Source organism: Doryrhamphus excisus, chromosome 7, assembly GCF_030265055.1.
Source record: "Doryrhamphus excisus isolate RoL2022-K1 chromosome 7, RoL_Dexc_1.0, whole genome shotgun sequence".
In the NCBI taxonomy this organism is placed as follows: Eukaryota; Metazoa; Chordata; class Actinopteri; order Syngnathiformes; family Syngnathidae; genus Doryrhamphus; species Doryrhamphus excisus.
The window spans coordinates 3,822,258-3,842,761 of NC_080472.1; the positions used below are offsets into that span (position 1 = coordinate 3,822,258).

General features: G+C 48.0%; 2 protein-coding genes across 6 annotated transcripts in view; one reads left to right on the top strand and one right to left on the bottom strand.

Annotated features, from left to right (window-relative positions):
* Nucleotides 1-2,767, top strand: part of si:ch211-186j3.6 (neural-cadherin) — a 182,404-nt gene extending 179,637 nt beyond the window's left edge. For all 4 annotated transcript variants that reach the window (XM_058076750.1, XM_058076747.1, XM_058076748.1 and 1 more), the window contains one exon: nucleotides 744-2,767. In XM_058076750.1, the coding sequence (XP_057932733.1) occupies nucleotides 744-1,334 (591 nt within the window). In that variant the 3' untranslated portion in view covers nucleotides 1,335-2,767. The remainder of the gene's footprint in view (nucleotides 1-743) is intronic.
* Nucleotides 493-20,487, bottom strand: dpy19l3 (dpy-19 like C-mannosyltransferase 3). Of its 2 annotated transcripts, XR_009130255.1 has the most exons (20): nucleotides 19,175-20,487; nucleotides 18,828-18,963; nucleotides 16,844-16,971; nucleotides 14,318-14,408; nucleotides 14,015-14,136; nucleotides 12,625-12,770; nucleotides 12,427-12,550; nucleotides 12,229-12,363; nucleotides 12,029-12,160; nucleotides 10,981-11,082; nucleotides 10,789-10,862; nucleotides 10,113-10,271; nucleotides 9,641-9,766; nucleotides 8,072-8,183; nucleotides 7,672-7,728; nucleotides 7,277-7,359; nucleotides 4,827-4,959; nucleotides 4,581-4,739; nucleotides 1,785-3,496; nucleotides 493-1,668 (listed from the first exon to the last, which is right to left on the bottom strand). XR_009130255.1 is itself a non-coding variant. In XM_058076763.1 (19 exons), the coding sequence occupies exons 2-19, from the start codon at nucleotides 18,952-18,954 to the stop codon at nucleotides 3,326-3,328; spliced, it is 2,181 nt and encodes a 726-aa protein (XP_057932746.1). In that variant the 5' UTR covers nucleotides 18,955-18,963; nucleotides 19,175-20,487; the 3' UTR covers nucleotides 493-3,325. The 2 variants fall into 2 exon arrangements, 1 of the variants encoding a protein (XP_057932746.1); XM_058076763.1 differs by having other exon boundaries at nucleotides 493-3,496.
* Between the last annotated feature and the right edge of the window lie 17 nt (nucleotides 20,488-20,504).

The window sequence follows — 20,504 nt, forward strand, 5'->3', positions numbered from 1 at the left end:
TTCCTCTTTATTTTTGACCAGAAAAGTGCATTTTCAGCAAGTTGAAAAAATCTGAAAAAAACGACATACTAACCCCTTACGTTTTTTGTCAAAATGACCAAATTCAAACATTGGCTTTTTATGCCGTTTTTGGGTGCTTCTGGGGCCCCTGTTGAGTGTGTGTGAGGTTTAACCTTTATTTTTGACCAGAAAAGTGCATTTTCAGCAAGTTGAAAAAATCTGAAAAAAACGACATACTAACCCCTTACGTTTTTTGTCAAAATGACCAAATTCAAACATTGGCATTTTATGCCGTTTTTAACATACATTTTACATACATACATACTTTCGGTACATGCATACATTCATGCATATATTCAGTAGATTCAGACAGACAGTCTTACATTCTTTTAAACATACATACATACATACATACATACATAGTGTGTGTATGTTGATACATACAAAAGCAGTATACATACAGTAGATACACATCCATACTGTATACTAGTATGTCTAGATACATACACTCATAGAAAGATACATCAATACATTCAAGCATATACACATATTGATACATATATAGTGTATATACATCCCTATATTTCCTACCTAGACACATAGAATGATGCATACATACATACATACATACATGCATACATACACACATACATACATACATACATAAGTTAGCAGCTACCACAGTGCATTGTTGGAACAGGGTTAGCATGTTTGCTAACAGCTATGCTATGCTCCGCATCTAGAACGCTTACGACATGGCCGAGCTTCAGAAGTCCCTCCAGCCCAGCCCGGCCCAGTCGCTCCGGTACTGCCGCTCCAGGGCCCTGCACCACCCTCCCCCGCCGCCCCACCACCACCACTTGCTCCACCAGGCCCCGCCTACTCCGCCCTCCGCTCGGCCGCCGGACTCCATCAGCCGGACTACCAGCTCTGGCGCCCTGCCCCCGTCGGCGGCCTCGTCTTCGTCCGTCAGCCTGCGCCGGGACGTGCCCCCCGCCCACTGCCCCGCCCAGGGCCAGGTGCAGCCCTCGCGCCTGGCCCGCCGCTCGCTGTCCTTCTCCAGCCAGGACCTGGCCCGCTATCTGTGCGAGATCATCCGAGACGCCGACCAGCACCCGGACACCGGACCCTTCGACTCCCTGCAGGTGTTCTCCACTGAGGGGGGCGGCTCCCCGGCCGGCTCCCTCAGCTCCTTCAGCTCAGCGGGTTTGGACGTGGGGGGCGGCGGGGACGGGGGCGTCGAGGGGCGGCGGGAGGAGACACTCGGGGAGTGGGGGCCTCGCTTTGAGAAGTTGAGAGCGCTGTACGAGCAGGCGGAGGCCAGCGACCTTTGAACTCAAGACATTTTGGGGATGGGGAGGGCAGTTTCCCAACAATCAGTTCATTAAGGCGGGAAACGCACACGAGCCTGCCCGTCAACGTGTCGGGACGCGCCCCTGCGCTCGCCCCACCGCCTGCAGACACCATCTTGGATGCCTTCGGGACGAGGGGGCGGGGCCACGGTGACGCCTGGTGGAGGGTCGTCCCTCAAATGTGAAAGCAACTTGGCACATCAGACACGCCCACAATTCTATGTTTAGCCTGACTTTCGCTGATTGGTTGCCCGCAATGGCCACTTCATTAGGTACACAGACGGCGGAACCTCCAAAGGCCCACGCCGGCGTATTCCTGTCACGCAGGCGAAAAAAGAAGTCAACCACCGCATTTCCTCTCCTATGGTTAGCATCACATTTCCCCTCCTTTTTAACCCCCACAAAAGCCAAAGAAAAAGCAAAAGACCTTACCGGGTGCGCCGATGGTCATGTGATGGCGTCACTTTTAACCTCAGAGATTCCACTACAAAAACTCGCCAAGCCGATGCCCTCCCCGATGACTTTTTGCAGCGTGGAGACCGAGCCTCGTCCTCTATGGGAGGCGGGGCTCAGAAACATGAGGGGGGAGGAGCCTCCCGCTGCTCCAATCAGCGAAGAGGAGAAAACAGGCTTCACCAGCTGCAAAGATTGTGCCAGACGAGCGCACACTCCCGCCAGTTTGTGTTGACCATCTCAAGTGCCTGACTCGCTGGTCCCACCCGAGTGAGACGATGAGGGCGGAGATCCTGTGACGGTGCTGATGCTAGCAGGAGCTAATGCTAATTCTGAGTGAGGTTACAAAGAAATCAAAGGTTATCAATAACGGGTGTCATGTGATCAGATGAGATTTCAACTTTTACTTGAAGAGAAAAAATATGACAGTAAGTTGTACTTATCTACTTGTGTTATTTCCTCTACGTTTGTACACTCTGTGTGCTGGCGGCCCCGCCCACACCCACCCACACAAACAGACTGCAGCTCACTCCGTTCGTGCCGTTGTTCTGTGGAACAACTGCTCAGAGTGAGCGCTCTTCCTGGCAGTTTGGAGAGCGACACGCATGGCGAGATATTGCCCCCCCCCCCTTTTCATCTTGCAAGCCCGTGTGACACCCCCAGGAAGAAATGAACGTGTCGTGAATCCATGAAGTTCTCCGTGGCGCCGCGTACCGCTGCAAGGCGGACGTTGGAGTATTTATGTTAGTACTTTCCTTTCCTGTACCATAGCAGCTTCTTTGGTGTCGTGGTGGACGTTTTGACCTCGTGTGTAAATAAAAGTACGCGGAAGATTACGACGAGCAGAGACTTGCTACCTTCTAAAAAAGAAAAAGATTTTTCTACAAATCATCCCAGTGATGAGCTTTGAAGAGTTTTGTGTTTGGATTTGCGTTTCCTCAATAAACTTGATTTCTTTGCACCGTCAGGCGTCTTTTTCTTACTAACACACCGGCCCTGCATAAATGCAGTACATGCATGTACTGCATCAACGCCGTACATGTAAGTACTGCATAGAAGAAACATTTCCAAACGCCCTCAAGGTATGCTAGGTAAAGGTTGGATATCAAGACTAAGCTAACTCCATTGTTGACTTCTCACGACGCCAACATAATTAGCAACCGAGCCTAAATGTGCCAAACACAGCAAAGTGTTGGCAGAAAGAGCTTCCCAGCATGCCTTGCGGCGGGAGTCTATGGGTGTTTAGATGAAGACGCATGGCGGGCCTGATACTGGATGTGCTGCATGTCCGCTGGGCCCTCATTCATCACCGTGAGATCCACACTGCGTACCAAGTCTCGTCTGACGTACCAGTCTATGAGTCCATGTTGACAAATGGAATACTGTCCGAGTCCCAGCACCGACGGTGATGATGGTCCAATCACAGCGCAGGCGGGGTCGTGTGGGTGGCGCCGGCGGTGACCACCGAGGCATGAAGAGTAAAAGCGTCTTAAATCCCAGCGAGCCAGGACTGGTCTCTTTCAGGACTTCTTCAGGTTCTTCCGGAGCCGGTACACGTGGAATGTTTTGTTCTGGAAGGCTCGTTTGAACAAGGTGCCGTACGCCGCAGAGTCCGTCTTCACGGCGTCGCAAAACCTTGGGTGGGGGGCGGCAACCAGGTCGGGTTCATTGTGGCCCGGTCCGTCCATGATCTGATTGGCCAGAAAGAGAGCATGTGACGGTTAGAACATATCATGGCATATCATAGCAATGCCATGCGGTCCTTCACTTCCTCTCATTGACCTCCACACACGCTGATGCTGCTTGCAGACTGTTCCGTGTTAGCATGCTAAAATTAGCAGGTTAGCTTTCTTTGTCATTTACAAAGACAAATAAAACGGGCTGTTTTCGTGTTCTCCATTAGCATGCTAGCATTAGATGTTTGCTATTAGAAAAGGTGTAAACATGGTGTTCCGTTTTTTTATGAAAATAAACTTCCATGTTCGCTGATACAAGCTAGCATCTTAAAAAGGTATAAACTTACATTGACGGTGTTGCCATGTAAATGTTGCCATGCTAACCGCTAGCATAGCTAGTTTGCATTTTCATATGAATAAACTTACATGAGACTAAGCGTTACGATGCTACAAGCTAGCATCTTAAAAAGGTATAAACTTACATTGACGGTGTTGCCATGTAAATGTTGCCATGCTAACAGCTAGCATAGCTAGTTTGCATTTTCATATGAATAAACTTACATGAGGCTAAGCGTTACGATGCTACAAGCTAGCATCTTAAAAAGGTATAAACTTACATTGACGGTGTTGCCATGTAAATGTTACCGTGCTAACAGCTAGCATAGCTAGTTTGCATTTTCATATGAATAAACTTACATGAGACTAAGCGCTACGATGCTACAAGCTAGCATCTTAAAAAGGTATAAACTTACATTGACGGTGTTGCCATGTAAATGTTACCATGCTAACCGCTAGCATAGCTAGTTTGCATTTTCATATGAATAAACTTACATGAGACAAAGTGCTACGATGCTACATGCTAGCATCTTCCTTGCGGAAGATGGTGTATGAAGGTTGGCTGTCAAGCCAAAGAAAAAGCGTGACCCAAAGTAAAAGAAGAAGAAAGCGCGGAGTTGCCAGCGTGGCGTGCGACACGAACGCAGCACAAACATCTCACGTGTCTGGCCTCCATCTGACGAGCGGCAGATGGAAACCAGAGTGTTGATGTTTGCGGAGGCATGGGAGGACGAGGAGGCGTGGCCAAGTTAAAAACACTCACGTGTCCGTTGGCGAGGTCCAGCAGGTCACGCAGGCGGCAGCCTCGCTGGTGGCGCCGCTCGTAGCAGATGCTGTTCTCCAACACCACGTACTCCGCCCCCACCGCCTTCAAGATGGCGTACACGTCCTCTGGGGAGCGCCGCGCGTACACCTGGTACACCTGACAAGTACAGCAGGTTATTGGAGACGTGATGACAGCGAGGCGGACGCTGACCATCCAGGAGTTGGATCGGACGCCTCATCCTACCTGCCGGGTCCGGTCTCGCAGGTCCTTGTCTTCGTAGTGAGGGTGGTTGGTGATGATTCTTCCCGTGCAGAGCTTGATGGCGGCCAGCAGCTGCATGCTTCCTGCCAGCACCGCACGCTCACGCGTGTTGGCGCTAAACACGTTCAACACATTTGTACTACCTTTTTACAGTATTACCATGATACAGCGGTACAACCTACTCTTCCACTTCCTCCAACATCCATACATTCTCCAGACCTTCTCCAGTACAACTACTCCTATGAGACACCTCATCCATGGTACGAGAAACACCTCATCCATGGTACGAGACACACCTCATCCATGGTACGAGACACACCTCATCCATGGTACGAGACACACCTCATCCATGGTACGAGAAACACCTCATCCATGGTATGAGAAACCCATCCATGGTATGAGAAACACCATCCATGGTATGAGACACACCTCATCCATGGTATGAGAAACACCTCATCCATGGTATGAGACACACCATCCATGGTATGAGACACCTCATCCATGGTATGAGACACACCTCATCCATGGTATGAGAAACACCTCATCCATGGTATGAGACACCTCATCCATGGTATGAGAAACACCTCATCCATGGTATGAGACACCTCATCCATGGTATGAGACACCTCATCCATGGTATGAGAAACACCATCCATGGTACGAGACACCTCATCCATGGTATGAGAAACACCATCCATGGTATGAGAAACACCATCCATGGTATGAGAAACACCTCATCCATGGTATGAGACACACCTCATCCATGGTATGAGAAACACCATCCATGGTATGAGAAACACCATCCATGGTATGAGAACACCATCCATGGTATGAGACACCTCATCCATGGTATGAGAACACCATCCATGGTACGAGCCCTGTGATTGGCTGGCCACCAGTCCAGGGTGGACCCCGCCTCTCCCCAAGACAGCTGGGATAGGCTCCAGCACCGCTGCGACCCTGGTGAGGGTAAGCGGTAGAAAGTGAATGACTAAATCCAACATGGCTTCCAGGGCAGGAAGTAAAGACGACGGCGGGAAGCGAGCGTACATTCCTTATCATGCGTGCTGCTAGCCCGGCTCACAGGCGGAATACGCCGCTTCTTGCAGCATGCTAACGCTTTCATCCGGAATGTAATTAGCACGGCAGCGACAGGCTCCGCTTCCTGCCACAAGTAATCCCAGCCAAGCCCTAATCCTCAATGCCTAATGGGATTAACTCACACACTTCCTGTTTGTTTCATTTATCCTTTATTCCTGTAACCCAATTAGAAGGAAGTGGGGGTTACTTTCCAATCACTTCCTACTCTGCACACGCCTGATGTGTGTGCGTGTATGGATATATACCATCATCATCATCATCATCATCAGTCCCATCATTATGTCATACTTCAAGTGAAGTCATTTCAGTTACTTTATTCCACTTGGGAGAAACGTTTGTGGCAACTAATGTTCGATTTACTTCCTGTTCATTTAAGATTTATTGTATGGTGTATAATATGCTTGGATCGTTGAAATATGATGTACTTCATTTTCATTCATTTCCTACCGCTTATCCTCATTAGGGTGGGGGTCTGCTGGGGCCCACCCCAGCAGGGGCCCACCCCAGCAGTCTTGGGGAGAGGCGGGGTCCACCCTGGACTGGTGGCCAGCCAATCACAGGGCACATATAGACAAACAACCATGCATAGTATGTAGCATTTAGCACAGCACATGTGTGCTAGCATGTAGCATTTAGCACAGCATGTGATGGGTGCTAGCATGTAGCATTTAGCACAGCATGTGATGGGTGCTAGCATGTAGCATTTAGCATGTGATGAGTGCTAATATGTAGCATTTAGCACAGCATGTGATGGGTGCTAGCATGTAGCATTTAGCACAGCATGTGATGGATGCTAGCATGTAGCATTTAGCATGTGATGAGTGCTAGCATGTAGCATTTAGCACAGTACGTGATGGGTGCTAGCATGTAGCATTTAGCATGTAGCATTTAGCAAAGCATGTGATGAGTGCTCGCATGTAGTATTTAGCAAGACATGTGATGGGTGCTAGCATGTATCATGTAGCATTTAGCATGTGGTGGGTGCTAGCATGTAGCATGTGTGTGCTAAAGGCGTATGTATGAGCAGACAGGAAGTGTGGAAGTTGGGAGTTTGGAGGCTAACACCCATCTCACATCCCAGCAGGCCGACTCTCTTGATCAGAAGCCCGGCCACAGAGACCCCTGGAGGTGGGGGTGGGGGGTACAAGAGCTGTGCCAGCAGCTGTGCCCTCACCAACCCCCCCCCCCATGTCTTATAATGAACATCCATGGGCTCTCATCAATAAGGGGCCACAACAGCCCCCCCCCCACACCACACACACACACACACACACACTTATGAAGGACATGACACAAAATGAAAGTGAAAGTGGATGTGTGTGTGTGTGTACCTAATCCAGGTCATGAGCTCCACAGTGTCAGGATCATAGAACTCTCTCAGGTCTGACAGCTCCTCCACCAACTTGGGCCAGAACTACAGGCAGGAAGAGGAAGAGGAAGATGAAGAAAGGAGTGTCATGTCAAAACCAAAACAGACGCCAAAGTACACACTACACTTCTACACAATACCACAATACCATGATAGCACAATACCATGATAGTATGATATCACAATACCATGATAGCATGATATCACAATACCATGATAGTATGATAGCATGATACCACAATACCACGATACCACAATCATTCCAACACTCCCTTCCCTCCTCATGCTTACCAGGAAGGAGTGTACACACAGTAGTACTAGTAGTGGTAGTAGTAGTGAGGGTAGTGAGCGTGCTACCTTGTAATAGAGGAAGGCCATGATGGTCAGAGGTAGAGCGTACCTGACGAGTCTCACCTGGAAACACAGGAGAGGGCATGGAAGCCATGATGTGACACCGATTGGTTCCCCATGCAGGCTTCATCTAGCAGGGCAGGTCAGAGCAACACTGCCCCCTGGTGGCCACACTCACTCACAACATGAGCACATTGCCAGTGACCTCATGGAAAACTATGCCTTTATTATTAAAACCAGGCTTTATTCCTGCTGATGCAAGCGTAAGAAGGAGCCAAGCGGGACACAGCTTGACCCTGGAACAGACCATTCGGCTAATTATGAGTTCAAGAAGACCTTGTACACGTTGAGGTATTTGCACGTACGTGCAGTATACTGAGAGTACTGCAGTTAGACACGTACTCACCACACGTCGGCTGTAGCACCGTATGGCGTGAAGAAGCAGAGACCACACCTCCGTCCCGCACACGCCGTACGCCGCCACGGCACACATGTGACCCGTCCAAATGTACTTCATCCTGGGAACACAAAGGGCGGCCAAAGTTGGAAGGCGTGAAAGCCGGCAGGATGAAAGTTTATTGCACTTTTGGCCCGTCGCTCTTCATCTCCACTCCAAGCGGCAGCTCGGAAATCCAATTTGCCAGGCGGCTCGCCGCTCGCCGCTGGAAGCTCACTTTCTCTCCTCTTTGTCCGCTCGCTGCGGCAGCCATCAAACGAGGAGCGTGCGTGTCGGCTGTACGCCACGCATGTACTGTACGTATACACAGTCGCCGTTTACTCACTTCATTTGAAAGGCTGAAGAATACCACGAACACGACAGGTACTGAAGGTACTGCTTGTACTCCCCAATGCCGTCACATAAACCCAATCACCCTTTCTTCCATGCCTGCGTGCCGTTGTACTCAGGCTAGGAATACTTCATCATCCCTCCTAGTACCATCACTTCACAGGGTTCAGAGTTCACCGATATGCAGTACAATATGCAGTAGTACCACAGTGGTACAGTATGCAGTAGTACCACAGTGGTACAGTATGCAGTAGTACCACAGTGGTACAGTATGCAGTAGTACCACAGTGGTACAGTATGCAGTAGTACCACAGTGGTACAGTATGCAGTAGTACCACAGTGATACAGTATGCAGTAGTACCACAGTGATACAGTATGCAGAAGTACCACAGTGGTACAGTATGCAGAAGTACCACAGTGGTACAGCATGCAGTAGTACCACAGTGGTACAGTATGCAGTAGTACCACAGTGGTACAGTATGCAGTAGTACCACAGTGGTACAGTATGCAGTAGTACCTCAGTGGTACAGTATGCAGTAGTACCACAGTGGTACAGTATGCAGTAGTACCACAGTGGTACAGTATGCAGTAGTACCACAGTGGTACAGTATGCAGTAGTACCACAGTGATACAGTATGCAGTAGTACCACAGTGATACAGTATGCAGAAGTACCACAGTGGTACAGTATGCAGAAGTACCACAGTGGTACAGTATGCAGTAGTACCACAGTGGTACAGTATGCAGTAGTACCACAGTGGTACAGTATGCAGTAGTACCACAGTGGTACAGTATGCAGTAGTACCACAGTGGTACAGTATGCAGTAGTACCACAGTGGTACAGTATGCAGTAGTACCACAGTGGTACAGTATGCAGTAGTACCACAGTGCATGCTGTTGCCGTGACAACGGAAAAGCCACATGATGCTTTAAGAGCCAAAATTCCTTTTCACAAAAGAGAGGCTGACTCCCCCCAAAAGGGGTTGTCTTCTGCCTTCTGGGGGGGCGTCCCACAGTGGGTGGTTGCCGCTGCTGAAGGTGGTTGGGGTGGGGGGGTTGTTTGCAGAGGTAAAAGTGAGAAGAAGAGCACCAGGGCTGAAGACCATGAAGATGGAAGTCCTTCTAGTGAGGTACGGGTCCAATGAAAGCGGCTCATGAGGATCCATGTGGTCCACGAGCGATCATCTCACCTCATGGTGCTGAAGGCCAGCAGGCCGTAGAAGAGCGTGTGCAGCACGTTGTAGGCCACGTCTGGACGAAACGCCACAGCCTGACCCTCTGGGGCTGGAATCCTCCCAGCAGCGCCTCCTGGTGGCCTGCGGGGGAAGGTGCGGTAAGGAAGAGAGTGGGCAGGTTGGTAGGTAGGTTGGTATCTAGATACTGTAGGTATCTAGGTACTGTAGGTTGGTATCTAGGTACTGAAGGTATCTAGGTACTGTAGGTTGATATCTCGGTACTGTAGGTTGGTATCTAGGTACTGTAGGTTGGTATCTAGGTACTGTAGGTAAGTAGGTAGGTACTGTAGGTAAGTAGGTAGGTACTGTAGGTAAGTAGGTAGGTACTGTAGGTATCTAGGTACTGTAGGTACTGTAGGTTGGTATCTAGGTACTATAGGTTGATATCTAGGTACTATAGGTAAGTAGGTAGGTCATTGCCGCCCACCTGAGGTTACGCAGGGCGGAGGCTGCCAGCATGCCAAGCAGGGCGAGCAGGGTGAGGGTGTACGGGTAGAGCAGCAGGGTGCTCGCCAAACGCTTTAAGGTGTCCAAGGGCAGCGGGCCGAAGGCTTCCTCACACAGATACAAACTGGCATCAAAGTCCCTGAACCACCGGGAGAAGGACACAAACACACGACACTTTACACAATCTTTAAAAAACATTCATCCATCCATCCATCCATCCGTCCATCCACCCATCCATCCATGGAAGGAAGCCAACAGGGTACATTGGCAGGAGGAGGTGACTGGCATACGTGGGCGTGTTTCTGTCAGAGCCATCTAGCAGGCTTAGGACGTGGCTTCGGCAGAGTGAAGAAGAAGTGAAGAAGAAGTGAAGAAGAAGTGAAGAAGAAGTGAAGAAGCAAATAAGTCCCAGTGAGTGTGAATAACACAACAAGCGTTGCATTCGCCACAGCCTGATGAATAATTGAAGGGCCGCTTGTGTGGCGCCGCGCTAAGAGCCCCATCCCCCCCCCCCCCCCAAATTCGCAGAGCCGCTCCGTCTAATCGATGGAGCTCGCTCGCCATCTATTATTCACAGGCAGGTGCTGCAACCCTCGCTGAACCAGACACAGACGTACGTGAATAAGACGCACGCCCGCCGTGTTCGCTGGTCCTACCTCGTCCGCCCCCAGGCAAACTTGGACTTGATGAATTTGAAGATGTGCTCATCTGATCGCAGCTGCAGCGCTTTCTGCACACACGGTCATGTGATCACAAGCAAAGGGATGAATGAGGATGAGCATGGAAAGAAGGATGGAGATTAGGATCAGGATGCGTGCGGACGAAGACAAAGATGGAGGACAACCAACCTTGGTCAGGACGTTGAAGAAGAAGGTGAGCAGAAGAACGCTGGTGCTGTGGAGAAGGAGCTTAGCCACACGGACCGGCAGGCTTCCTGTCTTCAAAGTGCGCTGGGGGAGCAGAAAAGGAGCAGGTGAACACAAACACGGAAATCACATGACACATCACAACACACGGCAAAGGAAAGTCACATGACCACCACCACATACAGTAGACATCATAAGAGAAAATAAGACATAAATAAACCGTTTACCACCTTCTAAATACACTTTTGAACATGATTAGAGCCCTCTAGACATGAAATAACACCCCTATAGTCACCTTGACACTCCTATTGGCCAATATAGTGGACATCATAAGAGAAAATAAGACATAAATAAACAGTTTACCACCTTCTAAATACACTTTTGAACATGATTAGAGCCCTCTAGACATGAAATAACACCCCTATAGTCACCTTGACACTCGTATTGGCCAATATAGTGGACATCATAAGAGAAAATAAGACATAAATAAACAGTTTACCACCTTCTAAATACACTTTTGAACATGATTAGAGCCCTCTAGCCATGAAATAACACCCCTATAGTCACCTCATCACTCCTATTGGCCAATATAGTGGACATCATAAGAGAAAATAAGACATAAATAAACCGTTTACCACCTTCTAAATACACTTTTGAACATGATTAGAGCCCTCTAGACATGAAATAACACCCCTATAGTCACCTTGACACTCCTATTGGCCAATATAGTGGACATCATAAGAGAAAATAAGACATAATCTAGACTCAGATGCTAGCACTGGGGTTGTTGCTGTTCCTTACTTCCTGTTGTAGAGTACTTCCTGCGGTGGCTAGCGTCGCATCAAAGTACCATTTTTGGAGCAATGATAGCCGTGTTCTTCCACACAGGAGTGATCATTTTTGATGGAACATGTTTTGGAAGACGGAACAGCAACTTCCAGACGAGCAACCAAAAAAGGAGCATGACGGAGAAAATAGGATGAAGAAGCTACCAAAGATGGAGGACAACAAACAGTGGGCGTGCACGCACCTGGAAGTGTCGCACCAGCAGGGCGGCCAGGATGAAGCTGAGCACCAGCGATCCCAGGATCATGGCGTTGAAGAACTGGAGCAGCCACACACTCAGCAGACTGGCCACCTGGACCAGGTACATCGTGGTCGCCTGGAGGAAGGACACGGCTGAGGAATGCTGCAGCATGCTGTCAGGGAGGCGGGGGGGCGGGATCTCACCTGCGTGCGGGTCAGCAGGTCCACGCAGTCCAGCGTGAAGATGATGAGGGCCTGGACCAGCAGGATGAACTGGTTGAACTGCCAGGTCAGGCTGAAGCAGAAGGTGCTGACGTACATCAACCACACCATCACCTTCTGTGGACCACAAACACCCCGTGGCTTCATCCGGCTAACGTGCGCATGTGTGCACGGGCGTACCTGCTGCAGCCTGCCGAGCCCCGGCCTCAGGTAGCAGGTGATGGCCGCCACCTGCAGCGCCAGGAAGGGCAAAGACCAGTTCTCTCTCAGCGAGATGGTGAACTCCACCCGCGTGGTGTCCACCCTGCGTACACACGCACACATGCATCACTTCCCTCCTTCAGTAGTACTGCATGGACGTAGTACTGTAGTGTTTACCTGTTCAGGATGTACCAGATGCCAGTGAGTGCGCCAGCGTGCCAGGATCCGGCCAGCAGCCAGGCTGTGAGGTACAGCGCCATCACGTAGACGGCTTGCAGTGAGAACACCGTGTAAATGTAGAAATACACCGGCTCCAGGTGGGACTGGACACGCACACGAACACGCACATGGACACGCACGCGCACACGCACACACACACACACACACACACACACGCACGGCCGTTACAGCACACGGAGCAGCGCTGTGACGGGGGTGTGGCTGAGGATACTGATGATGAAGAGGAAGAACAGACTGCAAATACGTGACACATGTGATAGCATTAGCTAGCTAGCTGACAACCTTCATCGTCATCATGGCACAGAGAAGTTGTCTGTTCCAGGGTCAAACATCAAAGCTTCAGTACATTCCTGTCATGTTGTTGCTTATCAGATGAAGCTCATTGGATACCCACCACAAATAGATTACAGTCCTGAGGGAGACACTGCTCATACGAGTGGCTGGCATCACTTCTAGCAGGATGTAGTACATGTTAGTACTACATGGATAGTACTACATGTTTCACTACATGTAAATAGGATATGCATAGGTACAGGTACGCCCATGTGTATATGTATACGTACATGTAAACATATAGTATGTATACGTACATGTAAACATATAGTATGTATACGTACATGTAAACATATAGTATGTATACGTACATGTAAACATATAGTATGTATACGTACATGTAAACATATAGTATGTATACGTACATGTAAACATACATGTATACGTACATGTAAACATACATGTATACGTACATGTAAACATACATGTATACGTACATGTAAACATACATGTATACGTACATGTAAACATACATGTATACGTACATGTAAACATACATGTATACGTACATGTATACATACATGTATACGTACATGTATACATACATGTATACGTACATGTATACATACATGTATACGTACATGTATACATACATGTATACGTACATGTATACATACATGTATACGTACATGTAAACATACATGTATACGTACATGTAAACATACATGTATACGTACATGTAAACATACATGTATACGTACATGTAAACATACATGTATACGTACATGTAAACATACATGTATACGTACATGTAATCATACATGTATACGTACATGTAAACATACATGTATACGTACATGTAAACATACATGTATACGTACATGTAATCATACATGTATACGTACATGTAAACATATATGTATACGTACATGTAAACATATATGTATACGTACATGTAAACATATATGTATACGTACATGTAAACATATGTGTATACGTACATGTAAACATATATGTATACGTATATGTATATGTATATGTATATGCATGTTACCTGTATGGGCAGCAGCCGGTAGAGCAGACTGAGGAAGAGTTCCTGGTAGATGTTCATCCTGTGCAGAAGATTGATGGTACGCTTGGATTCTGTCAGGTTGTCGTAGATCATCTGAGATACTCCTGAGGCAAAAGAAGGTCATGAAGGTCATGAAGGTCACTAAGGTCATGTTGCTGACACCGTCACAGACATATTGATGGAGGAGTATGGAGGAGTATCTTTAAGACCGGTGGTCTTGATGATGATATTGTCCAAGTGGATGTAAAGTACACGCTCTACCTTCATAAAAACATGCATGTTCACCTTCCAGGATGGAGGGGGCCTGCAGCATCTGCTTGTAGTAGGAATAGTACAGTCCACACTCCGTCCGGAAGGAGATCTCGCGCTCCACCTCCTGCAAAATAAACAATCTTTGGCTCGGAAGACATCCCATTCACATCATTCTTGGTGGCCATCCACCACCTCTACCTCCACCTCCACCTCCACCTCCACCTCTACCAAGTTCCTCCCAGAAAAAAGGCTACTAAAGAAAGTCACATTTCTAGCTTCACTTCTTTTTACACCTTAAGAATACTCACATCAACCATAAACTTCATCATTTCATCATGGAACTTCTATTCACCTAGTACTACGTGTAGTACTAGGAGTATGTATACTAGAGGAGAGGTACAGTCTAGTACTAGGAGTATGTATAGTATAGTAGAGCTCCAGTGTCATAGTAGGATCATGTAGTATAGTAGAGGTCCAGTGTAGTAGTAGTGGTAGTAGTAGTAGTAGTAGTAGTACTGCCAGTAGGTAGTCCAGCACGGTGACCAGTACCGTGAGGTGATGAAACCAGAGCAGGTTTTCATGGAAGGTGTTGAGACAGCAGGCGTGAGTCACGGCCAGCAGGCCGGCCAAGGACAGACCGGTTGCCATGGAAACGGAGCGTCGCCAGGGCCAGCGGGGCGTCGGGCGTGAGCCGGAACCGACGGCAGATCCTCCGAGCAGAGACGCACCGTCGGCACGGCGGCGACGCGGGTCACGGGGCCGGGCCGCCCCAAATACGGCCTCACCACGAGCACCTTGTTGCCGTGCTCGGATCCTGACTCGCTGCGGCAGATCCATGTCCAGACACCCGGATCCTGGTGGCCTCATCCAGAAGATCTTTTCTTCAAGGAGTCACAAATCATTTAGCTTTCTCTGCTCCCTTCCTTCCCTTCCTTTTCCCCTCCCTCCCTCCCTCCCTCCCTTCCTACCAACGCCCCCGCGACTAAGCAAGACCTGGCGCCAACGGCTCCGATGAGACGGCTAATCCTGCCTTTCATTGAAGATCAACCTCGTTAGCGCACGTCGCTCATTACCCTAAAACCTCCGTTACGCTCCGCTCGTCCCGCTACAGTCCAGGAACGCTCCAAGACCTCTTTCTCCTTCCCTCCCTCCCTCCCTCCTCTGTGTCCGGGGGGGTGGGCCCATGCGGGGAACATTTGTCAGAGTGCTTTGTGGATGAGTAATCAGTCCAGCTGCTCCTGGAATGAGGTCACCTATGGAGCTCCACCAACTTGGACATGACTTCACACCTGACTGACGCACCGATACGCGCCTCCTTTCCTGCCTCCTTCACGCCTCCTTTCCTGCCTCCTACACGCCTCCTTTCCTTCCTCCTACACGCCTCCTTTCCTTCCTCCTTTTCTTTGGAAGGGTACTTCATGAGGAGCTGTGATGGGTGCTGGCATGGGATTGGAATGAAGGAGAAGTGAAATGCCACGGAGAGCATGACCAGAAGGAAAGACCTTCCAGGAGTGGAACCATGAGGAGAATGTTCCTGCACTTATTATGAATGAGCGCATCTGTCGGGCCAACAGGAAACAACCTTGGGCTACAAATGGCCCCCGGACATAGCTTGGACACCCCTGATCTAGAAACATGAAAATAACGACAGAGCCACATGATGGTAGTCCTTCCTGCACGCCGCAAGGCATGCTGGGTAATGACAAGCATTATAATGCGGTCATCGATGTGTGGCGGGTCAGCAGCTTCTAAATGAACCCTGACATTGAAGAACGCCCCCCCCCCCAGAAAACACGTTTACCCAGATGTGCACCCCAACATTCTGTGTTTTATGGACTTCATGGAGGTAGAGAGTGACCATCAGGAAAAGTCATCAGCAGGATTTATCCTTCCCAGCCACAAGGTGGACCTGGCAGGCCCATGTGACGTCCATTCCACGTTGCCGTGTGCTGGTTGCTAACCAACACAGCTGCTGCCTGTTACCTCCAGAACCTTCCTTCTGGGAGGAACACGCTCAAGTGCTGCCATGGCGATTGACCAACCACAACCGCTGAACTCATCACTGGCCATGCACGTCTTCTTGAGGAGATAAGAGGACCATCTGCTGTGAGATGGAAGCCCTGGTATGTCCACCACTGACAGAGCTTGGAAGGGCACCTGAAGGTACCACCATATGACCTTCTAAAGGCTACACCTGGCCGTGGATCATGTCGAACCCTTCCCCAACTCTCCCCTCTAAAGTCCAATGAATGATATCTCTGGCCTCCATAAAGGACCCCCCCGGGTGTCAAGATGCCCACACCTCATGAGAGAAGCATCCGTCACGTCTTAAAATGTTGTCCACCATCCATGATCCTGATCCTTCTGGTTCCTCTTCCTTGTAAAGATGGTCAAGAGGTAGAAGAGGCAGCTACGTCATGGGCTCTGTAGTCCGAGTCTCCTGATAGTAGTCACGCCATGATGTTCCAGTAGGACTCATCAACACGTCCTGATTTCTTCCTTCTTACCTCCAGCTGTGCACCAACTACAAAAAGGCGTTCATAGCGTGTGGCGCCGTACCTTGATGTTGGAGAACCACAGGTCGTTCTCATGCAGCGTGGCCACGTAGATGCAGCACAGCAGACCCACGCCCACAGACACAGACCAGCCCACCGACGTCCACATGATGGCGCCCCAGGACCAATCACCTGTCAGCACAGACGCTGCATTCAAGTTCCACTCTGGTTCCTTCAGAACAACTCTGGTGCCTTTGCTCTGCGTGTGCGCTTGGTTTGCTCGCCAAGCAAGCCCTCTGAGAGCGCCAGAGGGACGGGCCTCTCTTGCAGCTATATGCCATCTATATGTTATGAAAGGGCTATAAAAGTATATGTGACATGCTTTATGGGCAATACAATCATCTATATGTTATGAAAGGGCTATCAAAGTATATGTGACATGCTTTATGGGCAATACAATCATCTATATGTTATGAAAGGGCTATCAAAGTATATGTGACATGCTTTATGGGCAATACAATCATCTATATGTTATGGGAGGGCTATCAAAGTATATGTGACATGCTTTATGGGCAATACAATCATCTATATGTTATGGAAGGGCTATAAAAGTATATGTGACATGCTTTATGGGCAATACAATCATCTATATGTTATGGTAGGGCTATAACAGTATATGTGACATGCTTTATGGGCAATACACTCCTCTATATGTTATGGGAGGGCTATCAAAGTATATGTGACATGCTTTATGGGCAATACAATCATCTATATGTTATGAAAGGGCTATCAAAGTATATGTGACATGCTTTATGGGCAATACAATCATCTATATGTTATGGTAGGGCTATAACAGTATATGTGACATGCTTTATGGGCAATACACTCATCTATATGTTATGGGAGGGCTATCAAAGTATATGTGACATGCTTTATGGGCAATACAATCATCTATATGTTATGGAAGGGCTATAAAAGTATATGTGACATGCTTTATGGGCAATACAATCATCTATATGTTATGAAAGGGCTATAAAAGTATATGTGACATGCTTTATGGGCAATACAATCATCTATATGTTATGGAAGGGCTATAAAAGTATATGTGACATGCTTTATGGGCAATACAATCATCTATATGTTATGAAAGGGCTATAAAAGTATATGTGACATGCTTTATGGGCAATACAATCATCTATATGTTATGAAAGGGCTATAAAAGTATATGTGACATGCTTTATGGGCAATACAATCATCTATATGTTATGAAAGGGCTATAAAAGTATATGTGACATGCTTTATGGGCAATACAATCATCTATATGTTATGGAAGGGCTATAAAAGTATATGTGACATGCTTTATGGGCAATACAATCATCTATATGTTATGAAAGGGCTATAAAAGTATATGTGACATGCTTTATGGGCAATACAATCATCTATATGTTATGAAAGGGCTATAAAAGTATATGTGACATGCTTTATGGGCAATACAATCATCTATATGTTATGAAAGCGGCTTTATGGGCAATACAATCATCTGTATGTTATGAAAGCTGCTTCATGGGCAATACAATCATCTGTATGTTATGAAAGCTGCTTTATGGGCAATACAATCATCTATATGTTATGAAAGCGGCTTTATGGGCAATACAATCATCTATATGTTATGAAAGCGGCTTTATGGGCAATACAATCATCTGTATGTTATATGTTTTGAAAGCGCTATAAAAGTATATGTGATATATAATATATCACATATATACACACACATATATATATATATATATATATAAGTATATGTCCCATGAGAAAAGCAGCAGTTAGTAAAAGTACATAGTAGTAGTATTATAGTAGTAGTATTTGTATGTTTGCTCTGCACCAAAGTACTGACCCAAGAGTGTGAAAGCTGCCTTGCTAAAGGTTTGGAACCAATGTCACTTTGGATGTGTTCCTAATGAAGGGGCTGCTGAGTGGCATCCCGTCCTAATTAACCAGACTTGTGGGTGATGATGATGATGATGATGGCGACGGGTACGTGAACTCACCATTCAAGATGGCGTCGGGGTGACGATGCTGGGGGCAACAGTTGGCCTGCTGGGGGGAAAGGTGCGCAGGAGGCGGCAAGGGGGGGTCCTTCGCACGGCTGCCCTTCCTCTGACGCAGGGCTGCCATGGCGCGGCCCTGCTAGGCATCCCAAACATCAGACACCAACACAAGCTAGCCAGATAACATCCATCATGTGTATCGTTCGGCACCGGCATGGCGTGACTCGGACTGCATAGAAAACTCCATTTTATGTCAATCAAACGGATCTAATGAATGCATGGATGATGCATTTACAGAATCCAATATTGTTGGGAATGATGTGTTTGATGCAAGTGTAAACACGCACCTCGTGAGCGGACACGTCCCAAACCTCAGCCGGAAGTTTGGACTCTCAGGCGCCGCTCGTCTCTTCACTGCCCGGCTTGTTTACTTCCACGTTTCCCTCATTGATATCCTCTCCTTTTCTCCTTGTCTCCTTGTCTCCTCGTCTCCGGCAAGACACACCTTCCCTCCTCCATTCGCCGCACGGAGTTCGATGGCGTCTCTACACCGGAACTCCACAAACCCACCTTCAGAATAAAACTACTAGTCTTCTTAGACTTCAATTTTACCCTGCGCTAACTGTCGTTTGATTGTTTCGACACGCAAACAATTTCAAACAATCCACATTGTCTGACATGTTCTCAAAATGAGACCAATCGGCGTTGAAGATGCCCACGCCACACACGGAGTCCTTTTATTTTCTACCCCCGCCTTTCAGGCTCATCCTGGGCGGGACCACAGGGGGCGGACAAATGGGCGGAGCCTGCTTTGTCACGCCGTGGAACAATAGAGTTGCAAAAAAGGAAAACGAAACACATAACAGGCATTAAAGGTTTGGATAACTGTGACGATAATTCATTTTCATAGAAATACTTTACTCATCTCATCCAGGATAAACGATATACTTGCATTTGCTGTGTCGCACTGTGCTAAGCCTTTAGCCAAGCACACCTCATGTGAAATACTGCGATTAAAGATCAAATATGTACATTACTTTCAAAGTGGAACCATCATTTATCCTAGCATTTCCTAAGGTTTTCCAAAGTCCAAAGTTGTGTCATTTCTGTGGTCTTGTTTGCTCCCAAGGCCTCCCCCATCCTGGATGGGCTGGACCGACCATTGGCCAATGGCAAGGCCTTGGTTTTTAGGAGACTTTGGTCTGACAAGGCCATTGACAGGATGATCCAGCACGGTGCCGGAATACTCTAAGCCCTGTGAGTTTAAAGTCCAAATGAAGCAGGAATATGCCAGCGGAGAGGAGAAGGGAAAACCAGGGCGGCAGCAGCAGGACTATCAGCAGCAGTTCTAGAGAGAGGTTTTGAATCACCAGTATTAAAGCGAGTGTTAAAATGTTGCTTCATTTTCCTACCAGGAAGTTTACAGGAAGTTGAGAAGATTCGCTTGTTGGATGGTAATACCCCCCAGGAGGATTCCACAATTCACACTTGCCAGGAGATGAACACAAATCACTTCAGGGAAGGACGAGAGACGGCCTTGATCCTGGTCTGTAGAAAGAAGCAGGCCACGTTCCGTATTCTTACCTACCTTCCTATCCTTCCTTTCCTTGCTCTCCCAAGCTGTCCCGTCCCGTCCCGTCACGTCCCCGCTTTGGCGCCCTAAGAGGTTTGGGTAGA

What these genes read in the sequence shown, in the direction of transcription:
- dpy19l3 (XM_058076763.1), bottom strand. Translation starts at nt 18,954, where the DNA reads ATGGCAGCCCTGCGTCAGAGGAAGGGCAGCCGTGCGAAGGACCCCCCC. An exon ending in CTGGCCTTCAGCACCATGAG is followed by an intron (nt 8,184 to 9,640) that starts GTGAGATGATCG and finishes TTGTGTTCCCAG; the next exon opens with GATGAAGTACATTTGGACGG. An exon ending in TGGACCTCGCCAACGGACAC is followed by an intron (nt 3,497 to 4,580) that starts GTGAGTGTTTTT and finishes CTGGCCAATCAG; the next exon opens with ATCATGGACGGACCGGGCCA.